The sequence below is a fragment of the Esox lucius genome, chromosome 20 (assembly GCF_011004845.1).
Source record: "Esox lucius isolate fEsoLuc1 chromosome 20, fEsoLuc1.pri, whole genome shotgun sequence".
NCBI lineage: Eukaryota > Metazoa > Chordata > Actinopteri > Esociformes > Esocidae > Esox > Esox lucius.
In genome coordinates, this window is record NC_047588.1 from 19959223 (window position 1) to 19987145 (window position 27923).

At 40.9% G+C, this 27923-nt stretch overlaps 4 protein-coding genes across 11 annotated transcripts in view; 1 reads left to right on the top strand and 3 right to left on the bottom strand.

Annotated features, from left to right (window-relative positions):
• oxr1a (oxidation resistance 1a) overlaps positions 1 to 1880 on the top strand; it is a 210972-nt gene extending 209092 nt beyond the window's left edge. For all 7 annotated transcript variants that reach the window (XM_010885213.5, XM_010885212.5, XM_010885209.4 and 4 more), the window contains 2 exons: positions 62 to 135; positions 1182 to 1880. In XM_010885213.5, coding sequence (XP_010883515.2) covers positions 62 to 135; positions 1182 to 1317 — 210 coding nt within the window. In that variant the 3' untranslated portion in view covers positions 1318 to 1880. The remainder of the gene's footprint in view (positions 1 to 61; positions 136 to 1181) is intronic.
• A 1683-nt stretch (positions 1881 to 3563) lies between these two features.
• sqlea (squalene epoxidase a) lies at positions 3564 to 10241 on the bottom strand. Its single transcript, XM_010885207.5, has 11 exons — positions 9646 to 10241; positions 9177 to 9441; positions 8495 to 8672; positions 8287 to 8383; positions 7999 to 8112; positions 7679 to 7850; positions 7296 to 7391; positions 6912 to 7054; positions 6224 to 6320; positions 5711 to 5798; positions 3564 to 5431 (listed from the first exon to the last, which is right to left on the bottom strand). Exons 1-11 carry the CDS (start codon positions 9919 to 9921, stop codon positions 5239 to 5241), a joined length of 1719 nt encoding a protein of 572 aa, XP_010883509.2. The 5' UTR covers positions 9922 to 10241; the 3' UTR covers positions 3564 to 5238.
• A 1130-nt stretch (positions 10242 to 11371) lies between these two features.
• LOC105019212 (xylose isomerase) lies at positions 11372 to 20045 on the bottom strand. Its single transcript, XM_010885206.4, has 14 exons — positions 19845 to 20045; positions 19525 to 19601; positions 17576 to 17648; positions 17141 to 17256; positions 16694 to 16719; positions 15288 to 15425; positions 14918 to 15027; positions 14718 to 14813; positions 14551 to 14634; positions 14068 to 14194; positions 13219 to 13324; positions 12031 to 12213; positions 11818 to 11892; positions 11372 to 11682 (listed from the first exon to the last, which is right to left on the bottom strand). Exons 1-14 carry the CDS (start codon positions 19870 to 19872, stop codon positions 11599 to 11601), a joined length of 1323 nt encoding a protein of 440 aa, XP_010883508.4. The 5' UTR covers positions 19873 to 20045; the 3' UTR covers positions 11372 to 11598.
• A 457-nt stretch (positions 20046 to 20502) lies between these two features.
• rnf144b (ring finger protein 144B) lies at positions 20503 to 27850 on the bottom strand. 2 transcript variants are annotated; one of them, XM_034289096.1, is made up of 7 exons: positions 27741 to 27850; positions 26512 to 26616; positions 25784 to 25844; positions 24584 to 24797; positions 22924 to 23068; positions 21713 to 21802; positions 20503 to 21580 (listed from the first exon to the last, which is right to left on the bottom strand). In XM_034289096.1, the coding sequence occupies exons 1-7, from the start codon at positions 27825 to 27827 to the stop codon at positions 21431 to 21433; spliced, it is 852 nt and encodes a 283-aa protein (XP_034144987.1). In that variant the 5' UTR covers positions 27828 to 27850; the 3' UTR covers positions 20503 to 21430. The 2 variants fall into 2 exon arrangements, with proteins under 2 accessions (XP_034144987.1, XP_034144988.1); XM_034289097.1 differs by lacking the exons at positions 20503 to 21580; positions 21713 to 21802 and adding an exon at positions 21812 to 22745.
• Between the last annotated feature and the right edge of the window lie 73 nt (positions 27851 to 27923).

Genomic DNA, 27923 nt, shown 5'->3' on the forward strand with positions numbered 1-27923 from the left:
TAAGAACACATTATTTTTTAGTTTTTTTTATCCATAATAACATACTCTCTTGTGATGACAGGTGTACAAATGGACAGGTGACAACATGTTCTTCATGAAAGGAGATATGGACTCCTTAGCTTTTGGTGGTGGAAGGTATTTACTGTTTGTCTATTAATGTCTTGCAAAATGATTTGGACCCCTGATCAACCTCTCATTACTGAATTACAAATGGTACATTGACTTTTAAAATCTGAAACAAACAATCAGCTATTGTAAGGTAACATTGGTTCAATGTTAAGAAGTTATTGAATGGAGAAAAAAGATTTAGTTGTGAAAGTATTCAATCCCTTTGCTGTAGAAGCTTCCAGATTAGAGAGATTGCTCTTATGGGAACACAATTACCTTAACCACAGGCCTGTACATTTGAAGCATTAAATAGCTGTCACATATTCTAGTTAAAAACCCCAATGTTGAAGCATCAACCGTCAGGCTGTTAGTCTGAAGGGAAATGAAGACCAATGAGCATTCTACAGAAGAGATACATAGATAGGAAAATGGTGCAAAATGAAAGCCACGTCTTTGGATATCCCAGTGAGCAGTGAACAGGAAGTGGAAGCTGCATCACACCCAGACCCTTCCACGGAAAGGGTGTCCCACAAAGCCCAGTGCTCCAACAAGTGCCCTCGACCTGCAAAAAGCCAACAGTCAGCGTCACAATTTGGGTCCGACTTTGTGGGTCTTAGTAGTACATAGAGGGAGAGTCTGAAGGTCAAATGTTGGTGTTTCTTAATTTGTTTGTTAAAACAAGGTGGGATTATAATTTTTATTGAAAGGCATAGTTAAAGTCTGCTATTTGAGTGATTTTATTTATGGCAGCCCTGCTTAATATAAACTAATTCAAGAACACGAAAGGACAATGTGTCAAATTGAAACTTATTTTGCCTACATTTGCCTGTTATGTCTGGCTAAAATAAAACCCTGCATTTGGCAGTAAGAACCTCATACCAACAGTCAAGCATGCCTGTGGTGGATGCATTATGTTTTGCTGTTATCTAGTGATTAGGTTGACCATCTGATGACTGTGTCACAGACATGCAATAATGCAGAAAATCCTACTTTCTCCCAGGTAAGACGTTGCATCTCTGCTGCCTGGATTAAGTGTAGACCTGCCGTAACGATCGTGCCCTTTTCTGTTTCAGTGGGGAGTTTGGCCTGTGGTTGGATGGGGACCTGTATCATGGTAGGAGTCACTCCTGTAAAACCTTTGGCAACCCCATGCTCTCAAAGAAAGAGGATTTCTATATACAGGACATAGAGATCTGGGCTTTTGAATAACAACACTTAACACCTGGGGAAAAAACAAGAAAAAGAAGAGACGGACTAATCATCCCTCCAACAGCAACGTTGCCTCCAACCTAACTGCACATCACCACTGTGCTCCAACCCCTCTGGGTCTTCCAGGACGGAGCCAGCTGAAGGAGGCTTGTTGTGCGTTCATACGTTACTACTGCAGTTATAACAGAGCTTTTCTTTGTGAAATTACCTTGTGTGTATCTTGTTACAACTGTGTGCAGCGTCTTTGAGGAAATGTAGGGGGTGTACTGTCCTGTACAATACTGTGAGGCATCACATGATGTGCCGGTGTGTTGGAGAGACCCTAGGGTGACCTGGTTGCAGAACCAAGGAGGACCAATCAGATCACTCTCTCTGGCCTCCAGAGGTGATGTCGGCTCAGATGTTGGGTTGGTAGAGGGAGTTAAACTGCCGTAGTCCATATTATCTACTTTTGAGGCACTCAAGAAATCCCACCCTTCAGAACTTTGTTGAATCAGTCAGTAGGATGTTACTGTGTGGTGTTACAGGCCTTCATGGAGAGATCCAGTAAAAACAAAAAAAAATATTAAAAAGTAAACATTCCTTTGCTCTTCAAGAAGGTTGAGCTTAAGATGGTTCTGGTTGGTGTTGAAAATAGGATGCAAGTTTGATGAGGACACAATGAGGGGGAAAGTATTTAACATCTTGGATTTACTTCTGAGGCAAAAACTACGTATATAGTATTGTGTATTGTAGTCCTGTTGTTCACCACCATAGCGCACACACCATCTGAAAGCACATAGCTAGAGTCAGAATACTACCCACCATTGTACTAATAATGTTCTGTTCAGTGGGTGTACTACATGTGAGTTCAGCTACCGCCGGCACCCCTCAGGAGTCGTGTACTGTTCGTAGACAGTAATGTGTTGCAATAGATTTGTGGAATATGCAAATTACTGTCATGTGACCTCAAATAATCCAGGTTGGCACTTTGCCTTGTCTGTCCGTGGCTCTTTCTCAGAGAGGACTTCTTGTAAAGCTTTTACGTCTTGATACACAATTGCTTTTCTTGGTATAATTTGAAAAGCCTGAGACGTGGTTAACTGTTTTACATGCATATATGACAATTGTATATTTATATATGATTATATATAAATATATTAAAATTATATATATGTTGCTGTTAAGTGTGACAGTGATCTTTTTGTGCTGAAATTTCAGCTATTACAAATATAATGTATATTACCCTGTAAATTAATGTTAAAATAGTAGATTTGTTCCTATATATAAATATATACATATAAAGTGTGGATTGGTGGGTTGCTTAAAGACTTAAATCTGGTCTAAAAGCATTAGAAAGCAGGTTCTTAGACTTTTAGCAGTAGCTGTACAATACTTTTTGTTTAGAATCATAAAGATGTTAACTGTTAGTAATTAAGCTTGCTGCTATAATGTTAATGATAAAGCTAAACTAATGTAATTAAAGTAGAGCGTTGTTGACGAGCAAGGAGGTTGAATGTTAAAGACAAACCTAACAAACATAGGGTGTGTAACTTCCCTCACAGTTTCTGTGGAGTGGTGAGTGTTTGTTAGTAGGCTCATAGACTGACTGTTAACAGACTGAGGACAGAGAGAAAAGATGTACATAAACTTCTCAGCAGCTTTCCTCCCCCTTTCTGGTCTTCCACACCAGTACTTGTCCTTGTGGAGTCACAAAGAATAACATGGCTACGTTCTCTAACTATTTCACCAGAATACAATGTATAAGTGATGTATAAATGAGAAATAAAATAAAAATAAACGGATAATGTTGTAACCTGGGACATTACTCTCTGGGTTTGTATTGCTTTCAATCCCAGAATTTTCCCAGCTAAAATCTTCTTGAGCTTGTAATGACCACCACCGTGTGGACATTTGTGTTAGTGTTCAAATGACTATTGTCCTCAAGGGAAAAATATTGGATACTGGAAAAATACTGGTTGCAGGTACTCTTTTTAATAAATAAAATCATCACATAGTTCAAAAGAGAAGTTTAAACAGTATCCAAATGAGTATTAAAGCTCATAATTGTTCATTTATTAAACAAGAAATTTGAATATGATTACAAGTAAATATTCTCAACAACAGTCTGCCATGTTCCTGAACTGTGAAGAGCCAAATGGAAAGGTGGGCCTCTGGTCAGAGACCGTTAGATCTAGGCTCTATTTCACTGGTCAGAGACCGCTCCCGTCTCATTGGGCTATACGTTTCTTGGTGTTCCCTTTTTCTTTGTCCAGGCACTCAGGAGGGAGGACGTGTGTGTCACTCTAACTTGAGGTCTCTAGGCACTGCAGTCCTCAAAAGGGCAAAGGGGCATTTTATCACACTTTCATTCCAGCAAATGATCAGTTATATTAATCACTTTTAAAGAAGTAAAACTGCAGGTTTCTTAAGAAACAAAATCCCTTTTCAAAATGTAAAGAAAAACATTTAAGGCAGGAAAAAGTAAAGGACAGACAAATATCTGAATTGATCCTATCTAACAGTTCAATACATTACAAGTAAAAAGACTGATAATGCATACAAACATACTTTGAGGAGAATATTAAGGACAGAATTAGGGCACAGTTAGGAATAAGGAGAGACGTGGCCATTTTTCACTAGGTCTAGAAACTTATAGCTGAAGTGTTTCCTGGTGAAGGAAGAAATTGCCATTGAGAGAAGAGTGATCATATTATTTCACAAGCATGTTTTCCTTTTATGGCACAGACATTATTTGTCATGTTGAACATAGAATTTACTCCACAGCAAATTAGCAGCAACATGGTTTGAAAGAGCATTGTGGCCCTTCTCGGCTTGTTCATTTAGTCAAATTTAAAATGAGGAGTTGCTAAAACTACAGTATTTTAATGGCAACCCTGTTTCATGCACTATGTTACAATGGAATATTACATGTTTGTTATGTAAATGCTGAATATGTTGAGGCGTTATAGCTATCCAAGGCTTTATTCAATTATATCTGTCAATATAATTCTCATCCTCTGAAGATGAAGTCTTATTATTGAGCAGAACTTTAGATAAAGGCATGACCAATGTCAAAGGCATTAGCACTGAATAATGGACGCTTAACAAACCTGAAGAGAGATCTGTGTCATAGTGATTATAGGATGGTGTGTTATTAAAGAGGCTACAGACGTTTTGCCTCTGGGGTCTCCTGTGCCTAATATTAACATTGTCCTCCATCAACAACCCCCTGAGGAGTTGGGTGTTTTCATCTAAACCATACAGTGTGCCTAAGTGCTGTTTGTATGACATGTCACTATGGCAGGGTTTCAGATATGACATGGCTCAGTACACCAGGGTCCCAAATACTAAAAACTAAAACTGAGGAAAACTGAATAAAATGGGAGCAGGCAACCTGACTTTCCAATTATAATTTTTTTGTGTTCCATTTTGAAAGGTTTGTGTATTCATAAATACGACCCTGTTGTCAAAGACTGGTGACATGCCACTGGGTGTATTCATGAATACGACCCTGTTTAAGACTGGTGACATGCCACTGGGTGTATTCATGAATACGACCCTGTTTAAGACTGGTGATATGCCACTGGGTGTATTCATGAATACGACCCTGTTTAAGACTGGTGACATGCCACTGGGTGTATTCATGAATACGACCCTGTTTAAGACTGGTGACATGCCACTGGGTGTATTCATGAATACGACCCTGTTTAAGACTGGTGACATGCCACTGGGTGTATTCATGAATACGACCCTGTTTAAGACTGGTGACATGCCACTGGGTGTATTCATGAATACGACCCTGTTTAAGACTGGTGACATGCCACTGGGTGTATTCATGAATACGACACTGTTGTCAAAGACTGGTGACATGCCACCAGGTGTATTCATGAATACGACCCTGTTTAAGACTGGTGACATACCACCGGGTACAGGAGATTCTCAGTACACCAGGTACTGGAACTCAGAGTAGATTAGGGGGAACATGACAGTGCAGGCGCGGTAAAGGACGGCCCCACTGGTGAATAAGGCTCTGGGCTTGGTGAACCACGACTCAGACTTGAAGCTGAAGTAGATGGCATATAAGGCCACGGCAAAGAAGTGTCCAATCAGAGTCATCGGATGGGGTGTCAACCTGGGGAGGAGACGGATTCAAAGCCAATTAGAACAGTTGGAAATTAAAAGTGACATGCTGCTCTGAGTTGAGAACATTGCATACATACCAAATGATTCAGGATAAAAACACATGCCTGGAGGCTTCTCTCCACTGTGGTTATTTTGTGTCAATAGAAGTGTATTTACACTGGTATACATTGAAATGTTTATGTAAGTTCATTAATAACTGAGGAATATTGCATCGGTACACCGTAAAGAATCAACAAGGATTTGTATCCAGGAAATCAGTGAGACTCACACTGACAGAAGACCAATGGGTCCGTTGATGCACTCCCCACCCAGCTTGAAGTAATGGAAGCAAGCTTTTCTCAGCTGGTGGAGAGAATCTACAAGACACAGACAACCGACCGCTGGTTTGAATACGACCGACAGGAATGGCGGGAAGGCCATCATTCTAAATGTAGCACCACGCTTGGAAATTCCACAGCTGAATGGTGAACAGATATTTTTTTGAAGATATCAATGCTGAAAGTGTCTAATACAGCCCTCTTTAGTATTGTGAGGTGTGGAGTAGACTAAGGAGACACTGGACTGTTTAAAATCACATCAGGTGTGGATTGAGGAGAAGTACTGGACAGTCAGAAAACAAATTACTGAAATGGACACTGATAAGAGCGTAATTAACGTCGGCAGGTATAACGCATTATAATGCCATTGTATTGCACCATAAGACATCCTAAGCCTATATGGGGCTATTATACATACATATATATATATATACATCCTTTGCAAGAGGACAGAGGAGACTCACTGTCTGTTGCCGAAAACAGCTCGTACAGGGCTTGAGCCAACACATTCACCACAAAGGAATGTGATGACTTGCGTTCCCAGTGGAATTTTTTCTTTGCCTATATGAAAAAAGAGGAGCAAACAAAATCACAGTTACATCCTGAAATTGTTTTATGGTCCTCTGACAACTACAACGCTGAATTGAATAAGAATATAGAAACACTACGCCATGTTCCACTGTATGTGACAGCAGGTTATTCCAAATTGGCCCTGCATTCCACAACACTACAATGTACATTCCAAACAAAGGCCATTCAGACACGGATAATATATGTGACGGCATTTAGTGGAAGAGCTGCCGACTCCAGATCAACCAGTTGATGAGGACCAGAGCCCTGTCTCAAGCTCTCTATCTATTAAGTTGCTCATTTTGGGATTAATTGCCATGCGAACAATTGAACTATAATTTACCCAAAATTAGCAATGACACTTTTAGCCTCTTCAGGCTTCCAAGCACACAATGACTGTGATGAGGCGATACATTTTTTTTTTTTAAAGCCAAATATGTCCATTTATAATATAAGTCATTACAATCAATCCATTGTTTATTTTAGACAGGTCTGTAAGAACCTCTGGGTAAGTTATGAAATAACCTGATTGTAATGTAAATGTCATTGGGAAAGAGGGGGAGATTAAAGATGTGTGTGTACCTGGAGCATGGCTGTGTTATTGTACAGGTCAGGGATGTTCTTCATCAGGCTTCTCCAGATCCGGACGTCATTGAGGGCGACACTCATCCCTCCTCCGGTTAGCGGGTGCCTCATGTTATAGGCATCGCCCAATAGGAGCACACCTGGAACAGGACCAAACAGAACCCGTTTACACTGCAGGAGGAACCATCTCTTTCAGCAATTCATATCTGTTTGGATCATAACCACTGGAGGAATGCACCTGGTCTTGTATTACTTCTTTTGAGGGCTTAGGGCTTTAGCTTTTCCAAAAGATAAAATGCATCTGTCAATCATAGAATACAACTGACAGACTTCAAATTAGACAACATTGAACTCTCCAAGGATGTAGAACTAATGTCCTACCTGGCTTGTTGACTGGCGATGGAGGCAGGAAGCTTGCTGGCATAGACCTCAAACGGTCATTCTGCAGAGCTACCATGAATGGCTCCTTTAAGTGTTCTAAAAAATAGACAGGTCAGAGGTCTCACATTAGTAATTATAAAGAAGTGGCCAAGAAAGAGGTGAAAAATAGAAACTGAACAGAGTAAATGTCAACCTATTGACAAAGTGCAGAAATGGAGGCTTCATGTGTTGAAGCTCTCAAGGACTTATTCAAGTCGTTGAGGTAAGTATTTTATTAATCTCACAAGGCCATCCTTTCCACACTCAATATAATGTAAAGGACTCTGAACACCTGGAAAAGATACACAGATATCTATTCAATGTTGCCGTAGTCAGTTCATTACCTGGCAGTTGTGGGTGTATTTTTTCAGCCATATACTCAGTTAAGTTCCTGGGCATCTCTCCCCTGATGTCCACCAGCACCCTGGTCTCTGAAGAGGAGATCTGGTAAACAAGGACGGGGCTGGGATTGGCCAGGACCAGCTCAGCATGGTGGGGCTTGTACTGGGGAGAATTCTGACCACAAGCGGAAATGAGAGAAACAAAATACATTTAATTGGATTGTATTTTACCAATTTCTTTTCTGGGTGGCTGATTGGTCACTCAGTCAATTCACTGATTAAGCGTTCATTAACTCATTAATCAACATATTGCTTGAGCATACCTTCATGATGCATCCAACAAAGTGAGAGGAGGTTTGGGCTTTGCCAGCCACCAGACTCTTCCTGAACTTGGAGAAACAGCCGTCAGCTACTACAGTCACTGCTGCATAGACCTCCTACAGGAAAGATGAATGCAATTACATCAGCTGCCCAAATGAATTGGATCCAGGTAAATTGCAAACCATTTAATATACATACCGCCAAGTAAGCACAGGGCTATAATACACAGCAAATTAAATCTGGAAAACACCAGATTGCAGTAGAAGCTGCATCACACGCTTACTGTTCACCTTAGTGCCTGCTGTCTCCTTGTCCCTGTACTGGACTCCTATGACACAGCCATCCTCTTCCTCCAGGCTCGTCACAGTGCCTTCAATGAACGCAACGCTACGGGAGAGCACCATTTAAGAAACAGCACTCACAGTGATCGGACGGCCGTATCGATAGTAATCAATGAAACGTCCCAGGGGTGTAGTGAGGCTCCTCTCCTAGACTTACTTGGGCTCAGCGAGCGCGGCTTTACGCAGGCCCATGATGAAGCGTCCATGATGGAAGGCCCTACCGCACTGTATGCTGTCCTTTTCCTGCGGGTAGGGGATCTCAACCTCCGTGCAGCTATCTATGTCATGGATCACGTAACCGTTCACCAGGTGAGCATCCAGACCCTCCACAGAACCTGAGGAGAGGGTGAGGATTACCATTACACTTTTCATTATTCATTCAATGATTCCGTCCATTACAGAAAGGAACTAGTGTACATTACACCCGTAATGCAGGAGCGAGCGGGCGCACTTCTTTTGTTTTCAGGGTTACACTGGGATTTTGAAATTCAGTGGAGGGAAGCACATTTTTCATGTTTGTCAAAATGTATTCGCGAAGCAGAAAAGTGCAGTCATTAAAAATTTATAGGTTTATTATCATATCTATATACTTTAGATCTAGTTTAAGATGTTCAAGAGTGATCTTTAGTGTTGTTTTTAACCCCTTTATTTGAAATATGGGGAGTAGCTGGCATACCCCTTACACTGAACATTTACATTTAAAGCCTTCATAAAATTGTCATCATAAGTACTATCCTATGTGTTGATCCCAAAACACTTCAGATTCCTTAATGTAATGCCGGAACAAATAACAGCGTACTGTACAGTGTACATAGAAGCTCCATAGAATGCTTACATACCCTCCAGTCCCAGCTCTCTGAGGGCCCTGTATCCACCAGGCTGCAGCAGCTCTCCCACGATCCTGTCAGGTTCCTTCAAGTCCCTCTCTATCACGACGACCCTCCGGCCATCCCGGCCAAGCACTGCAGCCATTGCTGACCCCAGGACACCGGCCCCTACGATGATGACATCCGGCTCCTGGGTCAAAGGGGAATCGTCTGCTGCTTGGGAACTCTCCATACTTGAGAAACCTACCTGTTTCCTCCTACTACGTGCCTGGGAGGGCTGGAAGAGTGGAAGGAAATGACAATATATTTTAGTGATCAGAACTTTTATAAATTGACAGAATAATGGTCCCTTCTCTAATAATTTGCTTTCATTGTACATTATACAGTACTGACTGTGTTATGGGCGAGAATAATAAATGACATGATTATTTCTTGTCTTTTCTTCAGCAGGTTATGCAGATATTAGACCAGTGCTACTCACCTTTGAAGCACTCTCTCCACACCTGTGGCTGACAGCCGGTGGTTTTGGTATAAACCTATTGACGATCGGTAAGGATGACAGAAATTCCAACGGTAATTTTAGAACTTGTGGTACCTTGAATGTTTGTCTGTGGAAATATCTGGCATATGATAGCAGCATCCCCGCAGCCAAGAACACTACAGCCGCAAGGATTATCTCTTTGTGAGCGTACTCCAAAAATGCGTCGCATTTCTTATAAATATAAGTGAAACTTGCAATTCCAAGAAAAGTCCACATATTTATTGTAATATTTCTCTAGGGCACTAGTAACCAGAAATTAAATTCCAAAAAGTAGATCATAAGAAATAAAAATAAAACAAAAATCTCGGCACAGTTCAGCAATAACTATTTTAATGTGAAAAAGAACAAGTCAGCAATTTTGCCTCTGATTATAGAAAGTAAATAATATAGCTTTATTTTAGATCCTTCTGATGGTCGTAGGCCAATACATATTTAATATATGTATATATGAGTTAATCCGTTAAGAAAAGTAGGCTTATAGCTTTGTTCCAAACCTATGCCCATAATACCATCCAGTATTTCTGATTGTTTCGGAGGATGTTCAATGTTATGATAATAAGGAAGGTAGAACTTCTGTTTGCAGGTTTGGTGTTCCGCCCTCTCTGAATCTGAACCGTCCAATCAGGAACAGCATAATAGTGAGCAGAGCTCACGCTATCTGGCCATTGGCCAATCCTCGGCTGCTGGTTGGAGCACTGGCGGGGAGAGGACTAGTATGATGTGATGTCACTGAAAAGGTGTCTATGAATTAGCAATTTTATACTATACGAAGGACGTTTGTAAACCGTACACTGTAAGTGAATTTGGTTTCGTATTTTACTGCATATTTTTCTTTGGCGGTGATTATGAGGTAAGTAGGATTGTGAGCATATTTATAGAAACATACATATATTGCCCGTGGTAATTCGATTTACTATGCTGGACGTTAGACAACATGCATTATATATTTTTTCTCACTGTCCTGACACAAGAACACACACCTTTTCAATAGCCGTCTTACATATAAACTAAGTATCAATAAACAGTATATTACATAAAAATCCAGAGTACTGACATTCAACTGCACTATGAAAAAACTGTAGATCAGTGGCCAATCAACTCATTTATTTTAAATGTCATGCAATGTTTACCTCATTAATTGCTCATTTAAGCATTGCTCATTTAAGGCCTCACAATTTATTAAATATTGCAGGTGTATCCATTTTTACAAGAAATCTTCACTTCTACTGTGGACATCATTCCACAGTTGAAGTGAAGATACAAACACACACACACACACACACACACACACACACAAGTTGGTATGGCTATCCTCATGGGGACCAGAAAATATAAATTGCGTGCTCCCTTGCGTCCTAATCTTAACCCTAACCATAACCCTTACCCTAACCCTAACCTTAACCTCAATAAAGTAAAATGTATGCCTAAATTTAACCCTAAACTTAACCAACAACACCTGAACCTTAAAGAAACCCCAGTTCTAACTCTAAAATGTATTGAAAGTTTGACCCCAAACCTAAACCCTGAGCCGGAAATTGACTTTTGCCTCACGTGGACTGGCAAAAGGTCCCAAATGAGTCAAATTTTTTCTGGTTTTACTATACTCATGGGGACATTTGGTCCCCATGAGTATAGTTAGACCTAACACACACACACACACTCTCTCTTAACTGAACCCACTACAATGGCAAAACAGTTACATCTGTCCAAACATTTTATTGAAATTCCATTAATTCCTACAGATGACTTGCAGGTGGCTTCAAAGATCAAAACATGGCATCAGCAATCCAGAGTTAGTCATATGAGTCTACAATATGCTATATTATAAATGGTCTGGACAGACAATATGCAACTCAGGACAAGAGACTTCATTATCAGATCTTCACCACTTCTTCACAAATAATGGTTAAACACTGTTTCATATTTCTCCTGCTTTCCTGATGTGACTTTTGGCTCTCCATTTTGCTTGACAAAATCCTGGGAATATACAACAAAAAAACTGTCATTAATTCCATAATGATTTGGTGAACATTAAAAACAAAACAGTTGTTACAAGCAAAGAAAAATTGTTGTTAAAGCACTGAAAGCTACATAGTCCGCTTGTGACTTCACCTCCAGCTCCTCCAATGAGGCACTGCCATCCTCTACTTTCTGACCAATCCCATGGCTGAAGCTCATATAACGCTCCTGTCAGAAATACATCAATGTTGTAAAAGGGTATTTAACTTGAGCATTCTGTCCAATCAGAGTGTCTTTCTCGTTGTAATGCTAACATACCTGGTAACACTGGTGTTAAGTGCATCAATGGAAATTGTGTGTCAGTACCTTGACCATGCTGGTGATAACTCCGTCCTCTAAGATCCTGACTGCATTCCTCAGGCCTCGTGAAAAAGCGTCCATGGCTCCGATGTGGGCTATGAACAGGTCCTCTATGTCAGTGGACTCTCTACGCACCTTAGCATCAAAGTTGAGCCCGCCAGTCTTCAGTCCACCCTGTTCTACCACTGTCTGGTGAAGAAATATGAACATGTAGGAATAGCAAATGATATACTCACTATACAAAAACTAACATTCAAATAATATAATAATTAAAAAAACAATTATGTCCAGGGGAAGTAAATCCAGCTGCCTTATGATCAGTGTTTCCCTCTTATTGTAATAACAGGGGGGTCCGCCGCTGCTAAACTGTGATGCGCCGCCACAGAAAAACACATTTTTATGATATAGGATATTTGTCCCCCACTGAGCGCAGTTTACCATTGCAGTTTACCATTGCAGTTTACTATGGCACGAGCAACAGAGTAGAGCAACAACGTCCTGCACCCGGAGTTCCGAGTATCTAGCCTTGGGGTGAGGTCAGACAAACATAACTGGCAGTGTCTGTCCACGTGCATGTTTGTGTTGAACTGATAGTAAGTGGCTGTGACACTAATATAAAAAAGGTTGCCATCGTCTGACTGACAACCAAAGGTGAGAAGCAAGCTAGTTAACCAAATGTCACAACTCGATGGTTACAATCAGGGCCAGGCGTAAGTGACTTAAGCATTAGCTTAGGGGCCCCAACCACTAGGGGGACTCAGACTGCTAGGGAGCCCCCAAACGAAAGGGGATAGGGGGCCCCAAATGAAATTTTGCTTAGGCCCCTAAGAGACTAGAGCCGGCACTGATTACAATCGATTAGGTCATGCTGGAAACATTAGAGATTCGTCAGTAACAATAAGAACACATGACTTCAAAATAAAAGTCTGCATTGTGTCTACAGTGTGTGTATTATCAAAAGAAAAAACGTGTGTGTATTGAATACATTTTCAAAGGAAAAACTAATAGAAACAACAAAATTACTATTCATATTGACTCATTATTTAGTAGCTAGTGGCTTTTATTATGTTAAGACAGTACTGTCAAATGAAGTTAAGAAAATAGGTCGTTCTGGCTGACATCTTGGCTGAAGTTCATAATAAAAAATGTGTGTGTGTTTGTAAGTGCATGAATGCGTGTTAAGTGTGTTCATGCCTTCATGACCATGGTGGTGTTCCTGATGTCCATGGGGAACTGGTCTGTGTCCCAGCCTAGGTCAGGAGAACCTGTGTTGGAGTCCACGGAGCCCAGCATGCCAAACCTAATCACCAGGACAACATACTTATTAATGGGACTGGAAAACCTACAATCCATAACAAGACATCAACCACCAAATCTGGAAAAGACTACTGTCAACTACACTTTTAAGGACATCTGAAATAGTTAAACCCACTCTAGTTAAACCCACTCTATTATACCACCCTATAATAATATCACCCTATCACAACAACCTTTCATAACTCCACCCTATCACAATAACCTTTCACAAACCCATCCTATCATTGCACCACCCTATCATAACACCACCCTATCACAATAACTTTTCACAAACCCACCCTATCATTGCACCACCCTATCATTGTACCACCCTATCACAATAACATATCATAACACCACCCAATCATAACCCCACCCTATCACAATAACTTTTCACAAACCCACCCTATCATTGCACCACCCTATCATTGTACCACCCTATCACAATAACATATCCTAACCCCACCCTATCATTGTACCACCCTATCACAACAACCTATCATAACCCCACCCTATCACAATAACCTATCATAACCCCACCCTATCACAATAACCTATCATAACCCCACCCTATCACAATAACCTATCATAACCCCACCCTATCATTGCACCACCCTGTCAGACCTTAAAGATATTTCTTGGACCGAGCTGTTCTACATTCTACAAGTGTGTCAGAGCTGGAGGGCAAGGGAAATGGTGTTAATTTGGTTTTGGGAACATGTGGAAGTCAAAAAATGCACTTATTACACAGAGGCCATTACGATGTCGTGTTCGTAGGAATGCCCAGCTAGAGTTGTGTGGTTGGGCTCAATGTTCAGCTTGAAGTGGCTGTCCAGTCCAAAGTGCTTCAGGAAGCCAATGACACTCATGGCATCTAGAAAAAGAGGAAACACCTTTGCAACATGTAACACTGACATTGAAGGCACTAGAGATTGAATTGCATGTCAGTTAGATATGTTTAGTTATTTCCAGTCTATAAATATGCTAATGTGTACATACAGTACTGTAGTGTCATTTATGTTTTGTTATAGACCTAAACGCAGCATAGCATACTGTATCCCACTGCTGGCTTGGCCCTAAAGCTACAAAGTCCTGGATGAGAGACTGGATGCTGCTGGAAGTAGTATTGGGCCAGTAGGGGGCACTCTTTACTACTACTTTTATGCAGTCAATAAGCCACACTGGATAAGAGTGAAATTAAAAAACTAAATAAATATATATATGCCTTACCATAGTCATACTGATGTTTGCATGGCTCTTTAGGTTTGGGTTCAATGAGGAACTGGCAGTTCAACCCAATCTTTTCCTTATACTCTGATACAGAAATAAATAGGTGACAGTAATATTTTGATTGATTATTATTGAAGCGATTGATTATTATATAGCTAGCTACTTACTGATGGCCATTTTGAAGAAATTTGCCATGTGTTTCAGTTCAGTGCCAACGTTAGTGTTGTGTATGGAGTAAAAACCCTCCCTGCCACCCCAGAACACTGCAAAAGGAAACAGAAATCCATAAATCAAGTTAGGTTGTAACAATGAAATGGTCAGGGAAATCGTGGTACTTACTGGGACATTATTCTTTCTCTAATCTCACCAAAGTTCTCGGCTCCCAGCTTCTTGGCGACATCCAGTCCTTTCTTCACCTGGGCCCCAGCGTAGGCAAAAACATGGCTGTCAGGGTTAGTTGCTGCTCCATTCATGTACCTATAGCAGTACCAAGACAACAAAACCTTTCCTTAAAACAAGGACATGTACAGTAGAATACAAATCAAAATAGCAAATAGATAAAATTATTACATTGCCTAAAAGAGATGGACATCTTCTTGAAATCCTGATTGGCGGATTCATTAAATGAAGAGAGAATACACAGTAATTCTGGAAATCCTCCAAACAGGATTTCTGGTAAACCAGAACAATTATAGATTATGATAATGACTCCTTTGGAGATGAAAAGGAAAGCTGACCTTGAATGGGCAAACAGGTTGCAGGTAACCCACAGCACCTTGACCCCTGTGTTATTCTGCAGTTGCAGGGCCAGGTCTGTCATCTCATCCAAGTTCCTGTTGGTCTCCTCCAGAGTGCTGCCCTCAGGGGACAGATCCCTATACAACAGGATGGATACAGAGGTTAGTGTATGACAGAACAACAGGGTATGACAGAACAACAGTGTATGACAGAACAACAGGGTATGACAGAACAACAGTGTATGACAGAACAACAGGCTATGACAGAACAACAGTGTATGACAGAACAACAGGGTATGACAGAACAACAGTGTATGACAGAACAACAGTGTATGACAGAACAACAGTGTATGACAGAATAACAGGGTATGACAGAACAACAGTGTATGACAGAACAACAGGGTATGACAGAACAACAGGGTATGACAGAATAACAGTGTATGACAGAACAACAGGGTATGACAGAATAACAGTGTATGACAGAACAACAGGGTATGACAGAACAACAGTGTATGACAGAACAACAGGGTATGACAGAACAACAGGGTATGACAGAACAACAGGGTATGACAGAACAACAGGGTATGACAGAACAACAGTGTATGACAGAACAACAGGGTATGACAGAACAACAGGGTATGACAGAATAACAGTGTATGACAGAACAACAGTGTATGATAGAACAACAGGCTATGACAGAACAACAGGGTATGACAGAATAACAGTGTATGACAGAACAACAGGGTATGACAGAACAACAGTGTATGACAGAACAACAGGGTATGACAGAACAACAGTGTATGACAGAACAACAGGGTATGACAGAACAACAGGGTATGACAGAATAACAGTGTATGACAGAACAACAGGGTATGACAGAACAACAGGGTATGACAGAATAACAGTGTATGACAGAACAACAGTGTATGATAGAACAACAGGCTATGACAGAACAACAGGGTATGACAGAACAACAGTGTATGACAGAACAACAGGGTATGACAGAACAACAGGGTATGACAGAATAACAGTGTATGACAGAACAACAGGGTATGACAGAACAACAGGGTATGACAGAATAACAGTGTATGACAGAACAACAGTGTATGATAGAACAACAGGGTATGACAGAACAACAGGGTATGACAGAACAACAGGGTATGACAGAACAACAGTGTATGACAGAACAACAGGGTATGACAGAACAACAGGGTATGACAGAACAACAGGGTATGACAGAACAACAGGGTATGACAGAACAACAGTGTATGACAGAACAACAGGGTATGACAGAACAACAGGGTATGACAGAACAACAGTTGCCTAGAAAAAACAGTCTGTGCTCCTGCTGAAAATCCAGGAACAACAAGACAACACCTGACAATACCTGAACAACAAGACAATACCTGTCATGAAATGTGTAGTACTTCACCTGGAGAAAAAAAAAACATGAATGAGTTGGATAAATGTATTTTGTTGAATTAAAATCATCCGTACAGATATGATGAAGCAATAGAGAAGTATAGTGTTAAAGGTATTGTAATGACCTTGACAGATCATGATGGAAAGACGTTTTTTAACCATTCTACAGTTAACTCGCAGAGGCACAGCCTACATGAAATAAGATACAGAACAGAAGGTTTGGTCTTTAAACCTGCAGAGGCCGTAGTCATGCCAAGCCTCAGCTCCGCCCAACCACACCACCACAAACCTGGATGCCCGGAAATGGAACATCGCAGGTGTTACAGAGGTTGGCAGACTGCAGGTTGACCGGCATGCCGGGGCCCAGAAGCCTGCCACGTCGGCACCCGGGTTAAATGGTTGCTACGGTGTCTATGAAGAAGAACACTCACACCAAGTTTGTTGAAGAACTCAAAGGCTGCATGGAGTCTCTTCTTGGCACATTCCATGGGGGTAGCTCCTTCATTCCAGGGTCTGTGTAGTGTCTGGAGCCCGAAAGGGTCAGCACCTTATAGTGGATCATATATGGAGGAAAAGATTACAACACAAAAAGGGACAGTTTACAGGCACAGAGTAAGCCTAATCCACAATGTCAAATACATTTGAATGGATATTGTTTTTGATTCCAGCACTAGGCTTAATCTGTGACTGGGAATCTTCAGAATTAAGTAATTATGACCGACTTGTGATGAACAAATCTGTTTTGTATTTTGATAGAAACATTGCGTTATTCGATTAAATATCTAAATGTTTTCGTAGTCTATGTATGTACATTATAAATGAGAGTGACCTGAAGCAATCAATGTGTGTTGGAGAACATACATTACCTGTCCCACAGAAGGAGTGCCAGTAGCAGACTGAGAATCTCAGCCAGTCCTCCATCTTTCTGCCCATTAACACCTACACAGGCAAATAGAAAAGTTTAAACAGGATCCTTGGGATGTCTCAGTTGAAACGTCACACCATTGAAGGCATAGAATGGGTTAGAGCAGAGGTTCCCAAACTAGGGGTCACGACCCAATGTGGAACCCTGATATGAAAATGGGGTCAGGGGAGAATGTTTTACAATTGACTCTCATAACCGCAAATAAAAAATAACGATTATATATTTTTTCTTCACATGGTTGGGGTCGACTAGTTACATATTTTGTTCAAGACATTATAACGCCATAGTAACAACAAGGGAAAATGATTTAAGAAAGTACAAATGCAAACTGGATTTTTAATGTTTGAATAGGCATTTGTTTTCCAGAGCCCGTAGCAATGAAGAATAGAAAAACAAAATAAATTGCAAAATAAATAATACTGTATTTCTATTATTAATCTGTGTTGCAAATAAGATTCTTGCAAATTAAGGCCATCATACATGTTACTGGTAAAAAAATATATATGAATAATAGATTAGCGCCATGCTGGCAACATTAGAGATTCCGTAGCAACAATAAGACTTCCGGTTTTTCGAATTTTGCTTTCAAAATAGAAGTCAGCGGTAAAACGTGATTTAAAAAAATCAAGGGGCACTTTGTATTTGCAATTGTTGCTGGCATTTTACTCCACCCATCCTAGATCCTATTGGCCACAATGTAACTCAAAGGATATGAAATATATATTGGCCTATAAAAAAAATACTATTCTATACGCTGCGGTGAATGTATTGTAGGAAATGTCAAGGATGGTGGATAGAGTAATTATATGCAAAGAAATCAAGGGGCACTCTGTATTTGCAATTGTTGCTGGTGTTTTACTCCGCCCACCCTATTGGCCACAATTTCTTTGCCCCTTGATTTCTTTGCATATAATTACTCTATCCACCTTCCTATAGAGTCTCCTGAACATTTCCTACAATACTTTCACTGCAGCGTATAGAATAGTATTTTTTATAGGCCAATATGTATTTCATATCCATTAAGTTACATTGTGGAAAAAGAGGGTGTGGGAATATTGTGTTGCTAGATGTAGCACACTGTTCCCCATGATTAGACAGGTTTGTCTTACTCTACACATTCTCCTGGACATTTCCTACACTGCTTTCTCTGTGGAATATTCAATAGTTTATTAGTTATGAGGCAATATGTATTCCATATTCTGTCATTGGCATTGTCTGAATTTTACCCTTGGAACGTGTTTTAACATCCACTTTTTATCTAAATTACTCTTAAATATGATCATATTTCAATTGTTGTCAATGTTTTGAGAGGTACATGTTCTCAAACAATTAATAAACTCAATGTATCTCCGTTTTTAAGTAATTCGTTGGTCTCTTTTATTTTGAGATTTTCGTGACCCGGGAGTGTTTCTTTAATGTTGCTCACAAGACGCAGATAATGCTCAGTACATCTTGTTGTCAATCAAATATTTGTTGTTAGTAAATCAGCTCTTGGGTGGAATTACTGACTGCATTGCAACTAGGCCACCTGGTTAGCAGCAATTGCTTTCAAATAAATACTAGCTAAAATCTAGTTTTTGAAAGCATACTGTAGATGGTTGCGTCTTTGGGAATAGACAACATTTCATGATGACTGTGTTGCCTATTTTCAATTTAAATGGAAACGTCGTGCAATGTCGAGCAACTGTGTTCAGGGATCGGAATTTCCCTGGACAACTTTGGTAAGGTTTGGGATAGGGATTTTTCAAGGACCCTGAACAAACAACAACAAAGCCTCCTCTGCTGAGATCTTTGAGGTGTATAGGGCAGGAAGTATGTAGCTTGCAAAAGTAGGCAAATAAACACAGACTGACACAAACACACAGCCCTTTGGACGTTTGCCACACCTACTTCTTCTGCGTTGTAGTGTTTGAAACACAAGACGTCGCCAGCTCCAGCATTTGGCACATATGGAATCTTGGGAATACCTGTGATATAATAATCACAGTTAACACAGAACTAGTCTGGTGGTATTTGGTCAGATGCTTCACATCGTAGTTTTGTACCATCTCCAATAGTACTTAATAGTAATAGTCCAAAACTCGTTGTGAACGAGAGCTAATGAGCGCTCAACTAAAGTAAAACATTGACTTGGTGAATGGGTTTATTAGCAGTAATTTCCTTATTTAGCCTATATACATTGTGGTATCACTAATGCAAGGAATTATTACCAGCAAAGAATTCGGTCTCCGTAGTCATGTTGATGATTTTCAGGAACTTCAGATCATGTGCGAGTTCACCCGTTCCACCACGTCTTGATCGAAAATAAGAAATGCAATCCTCACACCTGCCACACGGTGTCCCTGGTATCCAGCAGAAAACTAACCGCTTTATGTTTCTGTCAAAATAATATCTTTTGGTTCCGTTTGTGGTACTAAACATTCTCCAAACTAACTAGGTCTACCACCGTATATTTTGGTCATGGCTTTACTTCCTTATAGACTTTGATCTGATCGTAAAGGTGGAGTCCCATAACAACATTACTGAAGACATTTACTCACTTTATGGTCGTATTAACTAACTTATCATAGATACAGAAGCAAGATATGACACCAAGGGCTAAGTGAATTTACACCTTACATTTTTTAAGCATATTTTTATAAATTTCTTAATGCTCAATCTACTGTTTTTAGGCTCAGTTCACTATTCTTATTTGTTTTGTTTCTTTTGTACATAATTGCTGCACCAATAGACCAGAACAAATTCTTAGTTTGTTGTGAAACTAACTTGGCAATCTGATTACTGAAAAGTAGGTAAGCACTTTTCAAATAAAAATATGATCATGCCAGGGCATGTTTAATATCTGATGTTTATTCCAATTACAATGGAGATTTTACAAAATATCAGATGCAGAAATATCAACAAAAAAAGTAGAAACAACACAGGACACCATAAATACATTTTTACAACCATTATAATAGCAGTAGTAGATAGAATTCACCTGGACTGGAATACCAGGTAGAAACAATAACATCCGTCAGCAGCAGAACATCTTTCTATTTGCACGGTTGAAGCCCTTTTATTACTGGTGACTTAACAAATGATCCCCCTTTTCCCACTAGTGCACTACATTTGACTAGAGCCTGGAGAAAACCAGTACACTATACATGTAGGTGACTATGTGCCATTTGGGATTTACATACTCTTCTTTAACAGTATCTAAGATAGTGTGCAATGCAGTTTCCATAGAACTTCGCTTTCTTCTTTTTTAAATATATATTTGTAGTTATTTTAATGCTTCATTGGACAGAGACAGTGGGGAGACAGAGGAGAATGTTCTGCTAACAGAGTAGTGGGTGGGATTCGTAATCATGCTCCAGTGGCACATGTACAATGAATGCAGCATCTCAGACCCGTGAACCTCCCCAGGACAACACAGCTCTTACATTCAGAAACAACACAGTTCTGCATAATATAATGGAAGGCAAAAACAAATACCACCAAATACCAGGCACTGTAGGATGGAGGCACTTGTGCACCTAACAAGACTGGTTTGGCATCATGACATTTGGCAAATGAACAGGGTTCTGTTCTCTACTGTGTGAGAAGGGGCTGGAATCATGGTCTGGGTCAAGTTGGAATGCTTTCAAACAAAGAAAATTATTTAAAATGACATGAATTAGTTGAAAATCATCCCCATGTTTTTTTTTTTTTAATAAACATTCTTCCATCAATTTACTTCCTATATTGATTTAACAGTCCAAGAGCTTGGTGACAATTAGAGTCAGTCTCTCTTTATGACCAGGTGGGGGTTTGGTCAAAGCTGTGGGAGATCTTTCTTCTTCCTTCTCTTCTTGGAGCCTCGGCAGGGCTTCCACACGCAACACAGGATGCAGGGTGACGCCAGCAGGAGGAGAGGGGAGGTCACCAGCACGATGACACTGACGCCAACCAGTATGCCCACCACCTGCCAAGAGGACAGCGTTCACACAAACCAAGAAATGTGATGGTTACAAACAAAATGTCAAGCCAGTGAATGTGACAAACAATTGCAATAGCACATCAGAGGTTTTTGTAAAAGTAGTAGAGGGCACCTCACCTGTGTTCTGTTCCACATGACTGAAGCTCGGGAGTGGCCAAGCTTGTTTCTGCACGGCCCTTTATCGTAATGCCTCAGGAATATATCACCCTAGACACAGAACAATAACGATCACAGTTCCCTTAGGAATATATCACCCTAGACACAGAACAATAACAATCACAGTTCCCTTAGGAATATATCACCCTAGACACAGAACAATAACAATCACAGTTCCCTTAGGAATACATCACCCTAGACACAGAACAATAACGATCACAGTTCCCTTAGGAATATATCACCCTAGACACAGAACAATAACAATCACAGTTCCCTTAGGAATATATCACCCTAGACACAGAACAATAACAATCACAGTTCCCTTAGGAATATATCACCCTAGACACAGAACAATAACAATCACAGTTCCCTTAGGAATATACCACCCTAGACACAGAACAATAACAATCACAGTTCCCTTAGGAATATATCACCCTAGACACAGAACAATAACAATCACAGTTCCCTTAGGAATATATCACCCTAGACACAGAACAATAACAATCACAGTTCCCTTAGGAATATATCACCCTAGACACAGAACAATAACAATCACAGTTCCCTTAGGAATATATCACCCTAGACACAGAACAATAACAATCACAGTTCCCTTAGGAATATACCACCCTAGACACAGAACAATAACAATCACAGTTCCCTTAGGAATATACCACCCTAGACACAGAACAATAACAATCACAGTTCGCTTAGGAATATATCACCCTAGACACAGAACAATAACAATCACAGTTCCCCAGGAATATACCACCCTAGACACAGAACAATAACGATCACAGTTCCCTTAGGAATATATCACCCTAGACACAGAACAATAACGATCACAGTCCCTTAGGAATACATCACCCTAGACACAGAACAATAACGATCACAGTTCCCCAGGAATTTAATACCCTAAACATATGATCACAGTTCCCCAGGAATATAATACCCTAAACATATAACAATGATCACAGTTTCTCAGGAATATATCACCCTAAATATAGAGGAAACATTATCTTTTTCTCATCATCCAGAACAAAAAACACCTATAATTACAGTGCCTCTGGAACACACCAAACATATAACAATAACAACTACAGTGACTTAGGAATTTTATTTAAAATAATAAAAGGACATTTTAAAAGCTAAGGATGTTACTGTATGGGACTTACATCCAGGTTCTGCAAACAGTACCAGCAGAATGTGTGTTTGCAGCTTTTGCATAGCATTTGGGCACAACCCTGGTTCCTCTCGATGTACACTCCACAAATGGGGCACTGCTTTATAGGCAGATCAGAGTCACTGCATGACCGGCGTCTGGCAACAAGAGAGCGAGGGGATAGAGGTTGAGTTTAAGACATAACTGAAATAAGAAAGTTTTACAGTTATACAACACGTATGATATCAGATCACTTTTGACTGCTCTAATAGCATTGGTAACCAGTTTATAAAAGCTATTAGGGATCTCTGTGGCCAATATACTATGACTAAGTCCTGTGTCCAGGCACTGTGATGGGTCGTGCCTAAACACTTAACCATGCCATATTGACCACATACCACACTGCTCATGCCATATTGACCACATACCACACTGCTCATGCCATACTGACCACATACCACACTGCTCATGCCATACTGACCACATACCACACTGCTCATGCCCTACTGACCACATACCACACTGCTCATGCCCTACTGACCACATTTCACACTGCTCATGCCCTACTGACCACATTTCACACTGCTCATGCCCTACTGACCACATTTCACACTGCTCATGCCATTTTGACCACATTTCACACTGCTCATGCCATACTGACCACATACCACACTGCTCATGCCATACTGACCACATACCACACTGCTCATGCCATACTGACCACATACCACACTGCTCAAGCCATACTGACCACATACCACACTGCTCAAGCCATACTGACCACATACCACACTGCTCAAGCCATACTGACCACATACCACACTGCTCAAGCCATACTGACCACATACCACACTGCTCAAGCCATACTGACCACATTTCACACTGCTCATGCCATACTGACCACATACCACACTTCTCATGCCATATTGACCACATACCACACTTCTCATGCCATATTGACCACATACCACACTGCTCATGCCATATTGACCACATACCACACTGCTCATGCCATATTGACCACATACCACACTGCTCATCACATATTGCTTGAATATGCACCAATAGCATAGCTATACTTCTATGGTGTCAGTGGGGTATATGAGGCTTAAAAAAAACAAAGAAAATGTAGATGTAGCACTACTTAAATGGACCAACATTACAAATCCACCAAAACAACTGTCATTCTGACCATGGGCTCAAATCCAAGTGTATTTCCTGTAGTACATGGTGTTATGAATGCAACAGAAACTATTTCACTAACTGAATCTCCTACTCCTCCCCTTGGAAGGGACATAATGGCATCCCATTATGCTTTCACACACATACAGACTACACATTACATACACATAGCCTACTATACACTAAACACACACACAAAAATATACATAGACCCCAAAAGAGGGAGAAAACAGTGTTCGATCAGTTTGAGGTGAACTGGGTGGAAGGAGCAGAGGGAGACTCAGAAAACACTGACCACACGATCTTTGGCACACAAACAAATGGCATTCGATCTAGTTATCTTGTCCAAAATACCAAGACCCTTTCAGCAAACTGTCGATTTGACTTCTTTTCCAGGCAACACTACTGCCATCACATAAGCAGTTCCAATCAGCCTTCACCAAATGTTTATGGTCTAATTTGTTATTTTTCACCAACGTAGTCTGACAGACCTGCTCTGTGAGGTGAGTGATGATGACCTCATAGGCTGGTGCTCAGGGCAGGCGTGGCCATCCTGCCAGGGCCCTCTACAGGCTGAGCAGAAGGTGGCGTGACAGGCTGGGCAGGGCACAGATGTAGGCTGCCCCTCTGAGCTGGGCCCGACACTGCAGACAGCCTGGCACTCCAGAACCGGGCACCACACTCTACTAGGGTCCAGCTGTACCCCTGAAACACAACATGGGTCAATGTACCGTGTGTATTTGAATGAACACCCAACAAAAAGTGTTCATCTAAACAGACAAATGATTGGTGAAAGGCTCCTAGATGCACTAGAGTAGTGTGCCTTTTCAGTAGGACTTCAAATTGACGGAGTAAAAAAAGCACATCCTGTGTTGGATATTTTGAGGCGAACACCATAAGTAAACAGCTTTTCGACTTAATTGGATACATTTTTTATGGCATTTGATTTACCACTGAAATGTGACTAATATTGCTTTTTTGCTGTTTTGCTGCTAAAAAGCCAAATTTTACTTGTCTTTAACTTTTCTGCATTGTTTTCTTACTTGCACCTCCAAACTAGATTGGATTCAACTTTATGTAATTGAACAGTACAAATACAGTACAACGAAATGCACTTAGCATCTAACCAGAAGTGCAAATAGAGGAGGGCAGGAAATGCACAAGTATTAAGGATGGTGTATGTTACAAGTGGAATGTATAGATGTGCAATAAAGGAAATACAGTGCAAATGGCAATACTAAATGAGCAACGAAGGCAAATAGGGGAGGGCAGAAAAACTATTAAGTTTATGTTTGTACAAGTGGGAATGAATAGTTGTGCGATGAGGCAAATGCAAGGACAAATGGCCATTCTGACTGTGCAATCAAGCAAGTTGGAGGTGTAAGGCAGTCAGGTAAGATAAGGTTTCACGAACAGAGAAGAATATAATCTTTATAACTTCCAGTAAATCTTAGACCGCTGCTTGTATTGCCATTTTATACTGGTTCGGTAGCTCAAAGGACAGTCCCATTAGTAGTTAATAGTTACAGTAGCTACAGTTACAGTAGTTACAGGAGTTCCATTTATAGTAACCCTTCAGCTTGTTTGGGACTGACTGAGGAAAGTTATAAGACTCAAGGGGTCTGTCTAGAGACAACAATCCCACATGCCAGACCTGACCAGGTTGGTGGCAGAATGCTAATGAACAGTACCTCGTTCAAACTTCAGTCTCTGGTACAGCTCGACCTGATCTGCAGAGGCAAAACAGGCTATCTGTAGAAAAACAACATAATGAGTCACATGCCTGGAAAGTCCTGATCCCAGATCTGTCTGTACAGCCAACTTCTATGGTCAGGTCTCAAACAGATCTGTCTGTACAGCCAACTTCTATGGTCAGGTCTCAAACAGATCTGTCTGTACAGCCAACTTCTATGGTCAGGTCTCAAACAGATCTGTCTGTACAGCCAACTTCTATGGTCAGGTCTCAAACAGATCTGTCTGTACAGCCAACTTCTATGGTCAGGTCTCAAACAGATCTGTCTGTACAGCCAACTTCTATGGTCAGGTCTCAAACAGATCTGTCTGTACAGCCAACTTCTAAAGTCAGATGTCAAACAGATCTGCATCCAGGCTTCCATGTTGTGTTGTTGTATTCTACAGTTCATACCACACCTGAATAAAACACAGGCCAGTTGACAATGACATATGCAAGTTCAAACTGTGGCAGCATGATGTAAGACATGGAACAGCTGTCAAAATTTCAAAAGCTCTTTGCAAACACTCAATGTCAATTCACTCTTACCCAAAACATGCTAACCCTACTTGTTTAGCAGTGAGTGGTATCTTATCCAAATGGTTCAAACACTGATATTGCTTTTTCCAACCATGTTCGAAATGGAACAGTTCCCTATACATCGCCCTATAAAGAGATTAGGAGTACCTCAGAGTTGAGTAGGACTCCTGTCCTCTGACAGGCCATGTCTGGACACGTGACTGGGCCGCCCCCACCCTCCCGGATTGCCAGTTGAACATACTGCTTCAGACACTGAGGGGACAGAGAACAATGACATCCACACAGAAGTTCATACGTGCCTATGGGGCGAGGCTCAGATGAAGGCCATGTGCAGAAGGGCCAGGCCCATGTGAAATGTCCTGAGAGGAAAAAAAAAACAACACCCCTCTGATATGTAGATCAGGGGTTACATCAAACTATTGACATGTCTATATGCAACTTTCAGCTACATTCGCCTATTGAACGTGGCTCTCCATGAATGTTGATCTAGACATTATATGACACACAGAGCAGTGGTTTTCAAATCTCTCCTCAGGGAACCCAAAGACGTCCCATATCTTAGCTGTAGCCCCGGACTAGCACAGCAGATTCATTTATCAAAGGCTTGAGGATTAGTGGACAAGTTGAATCAGGCGTGCTAGTTCAGGAGTAGTTCGGATACCTAGACCGGCTTGGGTTCCTTCAGGGGAGAATTTAAAACCACTGATTTAGAGTACTGTCACTACCACTCAAACTATTCTCTTAGAAACATTTTGATTCAACAACCACAACAAAACTAAAACTGCTGTTCCATTCATAGAAAAACTGTTGTTTTGTTTATCAGAAAGGTCAGACCAATATGCCACACCCTTACACTGCTACATCAGAAGGCAGGGGGCGTGGTGTTTATTAACAGTGGGTACATAGTACCGGGTAAGAAGCCAATGTAATGTAATGTATGTATTGTATTGACAGCAACTCTCCGAACATTAACTGGAGTCTGAACTGCATCCCTATAGTGTTTGACGCAGACACAACCTGTCATTGTGTACAATTCCAGGATGCATCGCAACACCACATTTGAAGTGAAGGTGGTCTAAAGCAGTGCAATGCATAGGGGTTAGGGCGCCATTCTGGATGCACGGTGCGTTTAAACTTGGCCTAGAAACTCTGACTAGAGCTCGGAGTCATGCCAATAACAGCCAGTCAGACAACTCCAAGTCAGGATATTTATCTGTGTCATGACACCACCTCAGTGTGAATGAGTACTGTATTCCAGAGATAAAAAAGTATTTGTATTATGTAAATATCACTTTACAGATCGTAATGTGCCCTTGACAAATAAAATATACATTGTTACCCTTGCCAATGTGAGACATGAGAAGATGTTTACCAACCATAGTGCAGAAGACACAGTTACAGGTGTGCAGTGTGCTGGTTGATGCTTTTGGGTGCTCAATAAGGCACAGCTTGCAGTAGACCATCACTTCAGACTTGGCTGAGGAAGGGCTCTGACCCTGGGCTGGACTGCTGTCGGCCATGGAGCACTGATCCTGGGCTGGACTGCAGCTGGCCATGGA

Excerpts from the sequence above, each read along its gene's own strand:
- sqlea (XM_010885207.5), bottom strand. The coding sequence starts at position 9,921 with ATGTGGACTTTTCTTGGAATTGCAAGTTTCACTTATATTTATAAGAAA. Across the intron at positions 8,384-8,494 it reads GCCGCGCTCGCTGAGCCCAA|CGTTGCGTTCATTGAAGGCA; the intron begins GTAAGTCTAGGA and ends GCTCTCCCGTAG. Across the intron at positions 8,113-8,286 it reads AGGAGACAGCAGGCACTAAG|GAGGTCTATGCAGCAGTGAC; the intron begins GTGAACAGTAAG and ends TCTTTCCTGTAG.
- LOC105019212 (XM_010885206.4), bottom strand. The coding sequence starts at position 19,872 with ATGACTACGGAGACCGAATTCTTTGCTG. Across the intron at positions 17,649-19,524 it reads AACACTACAACGCAGAAGAA|GTGTTAATGGGCAGAAAGAT; the intron begins GTAGGTGTGGCA and ends TTGCCTGTGTAG. Across the intron at positions 11,893-12,030 it reads TTATCACCAGCATGGTCAAG|GAGCGTTATATGAGCTTCAG; the intron begins GTACTGACACAC and ends TATTTCTGACAG.
- rnf144b (XM_034289096.1), bottom strand. The coding sequence starts at position 27,827 with ATGGTCTACTGCAAGCTGTGCCTTATTGAGCACCCAAAAGCATCAACC. Across the intron at positions 25,845-26,511 it reads GAGTCCTACTCAACTCTGAG|ATAGCCTGTTTTGCCTCTGC; the intron begins GTACTCCTAATC and ends GTTTTTCTACAG. Across the intron at positions 21,581-21,712 it reads TCATGTGGAACAGAACACAG|GTGGTGGGCATACTGGTTGG; the intron begins GTGAGGTGCCCT and ends TCCTCTTGGCAG.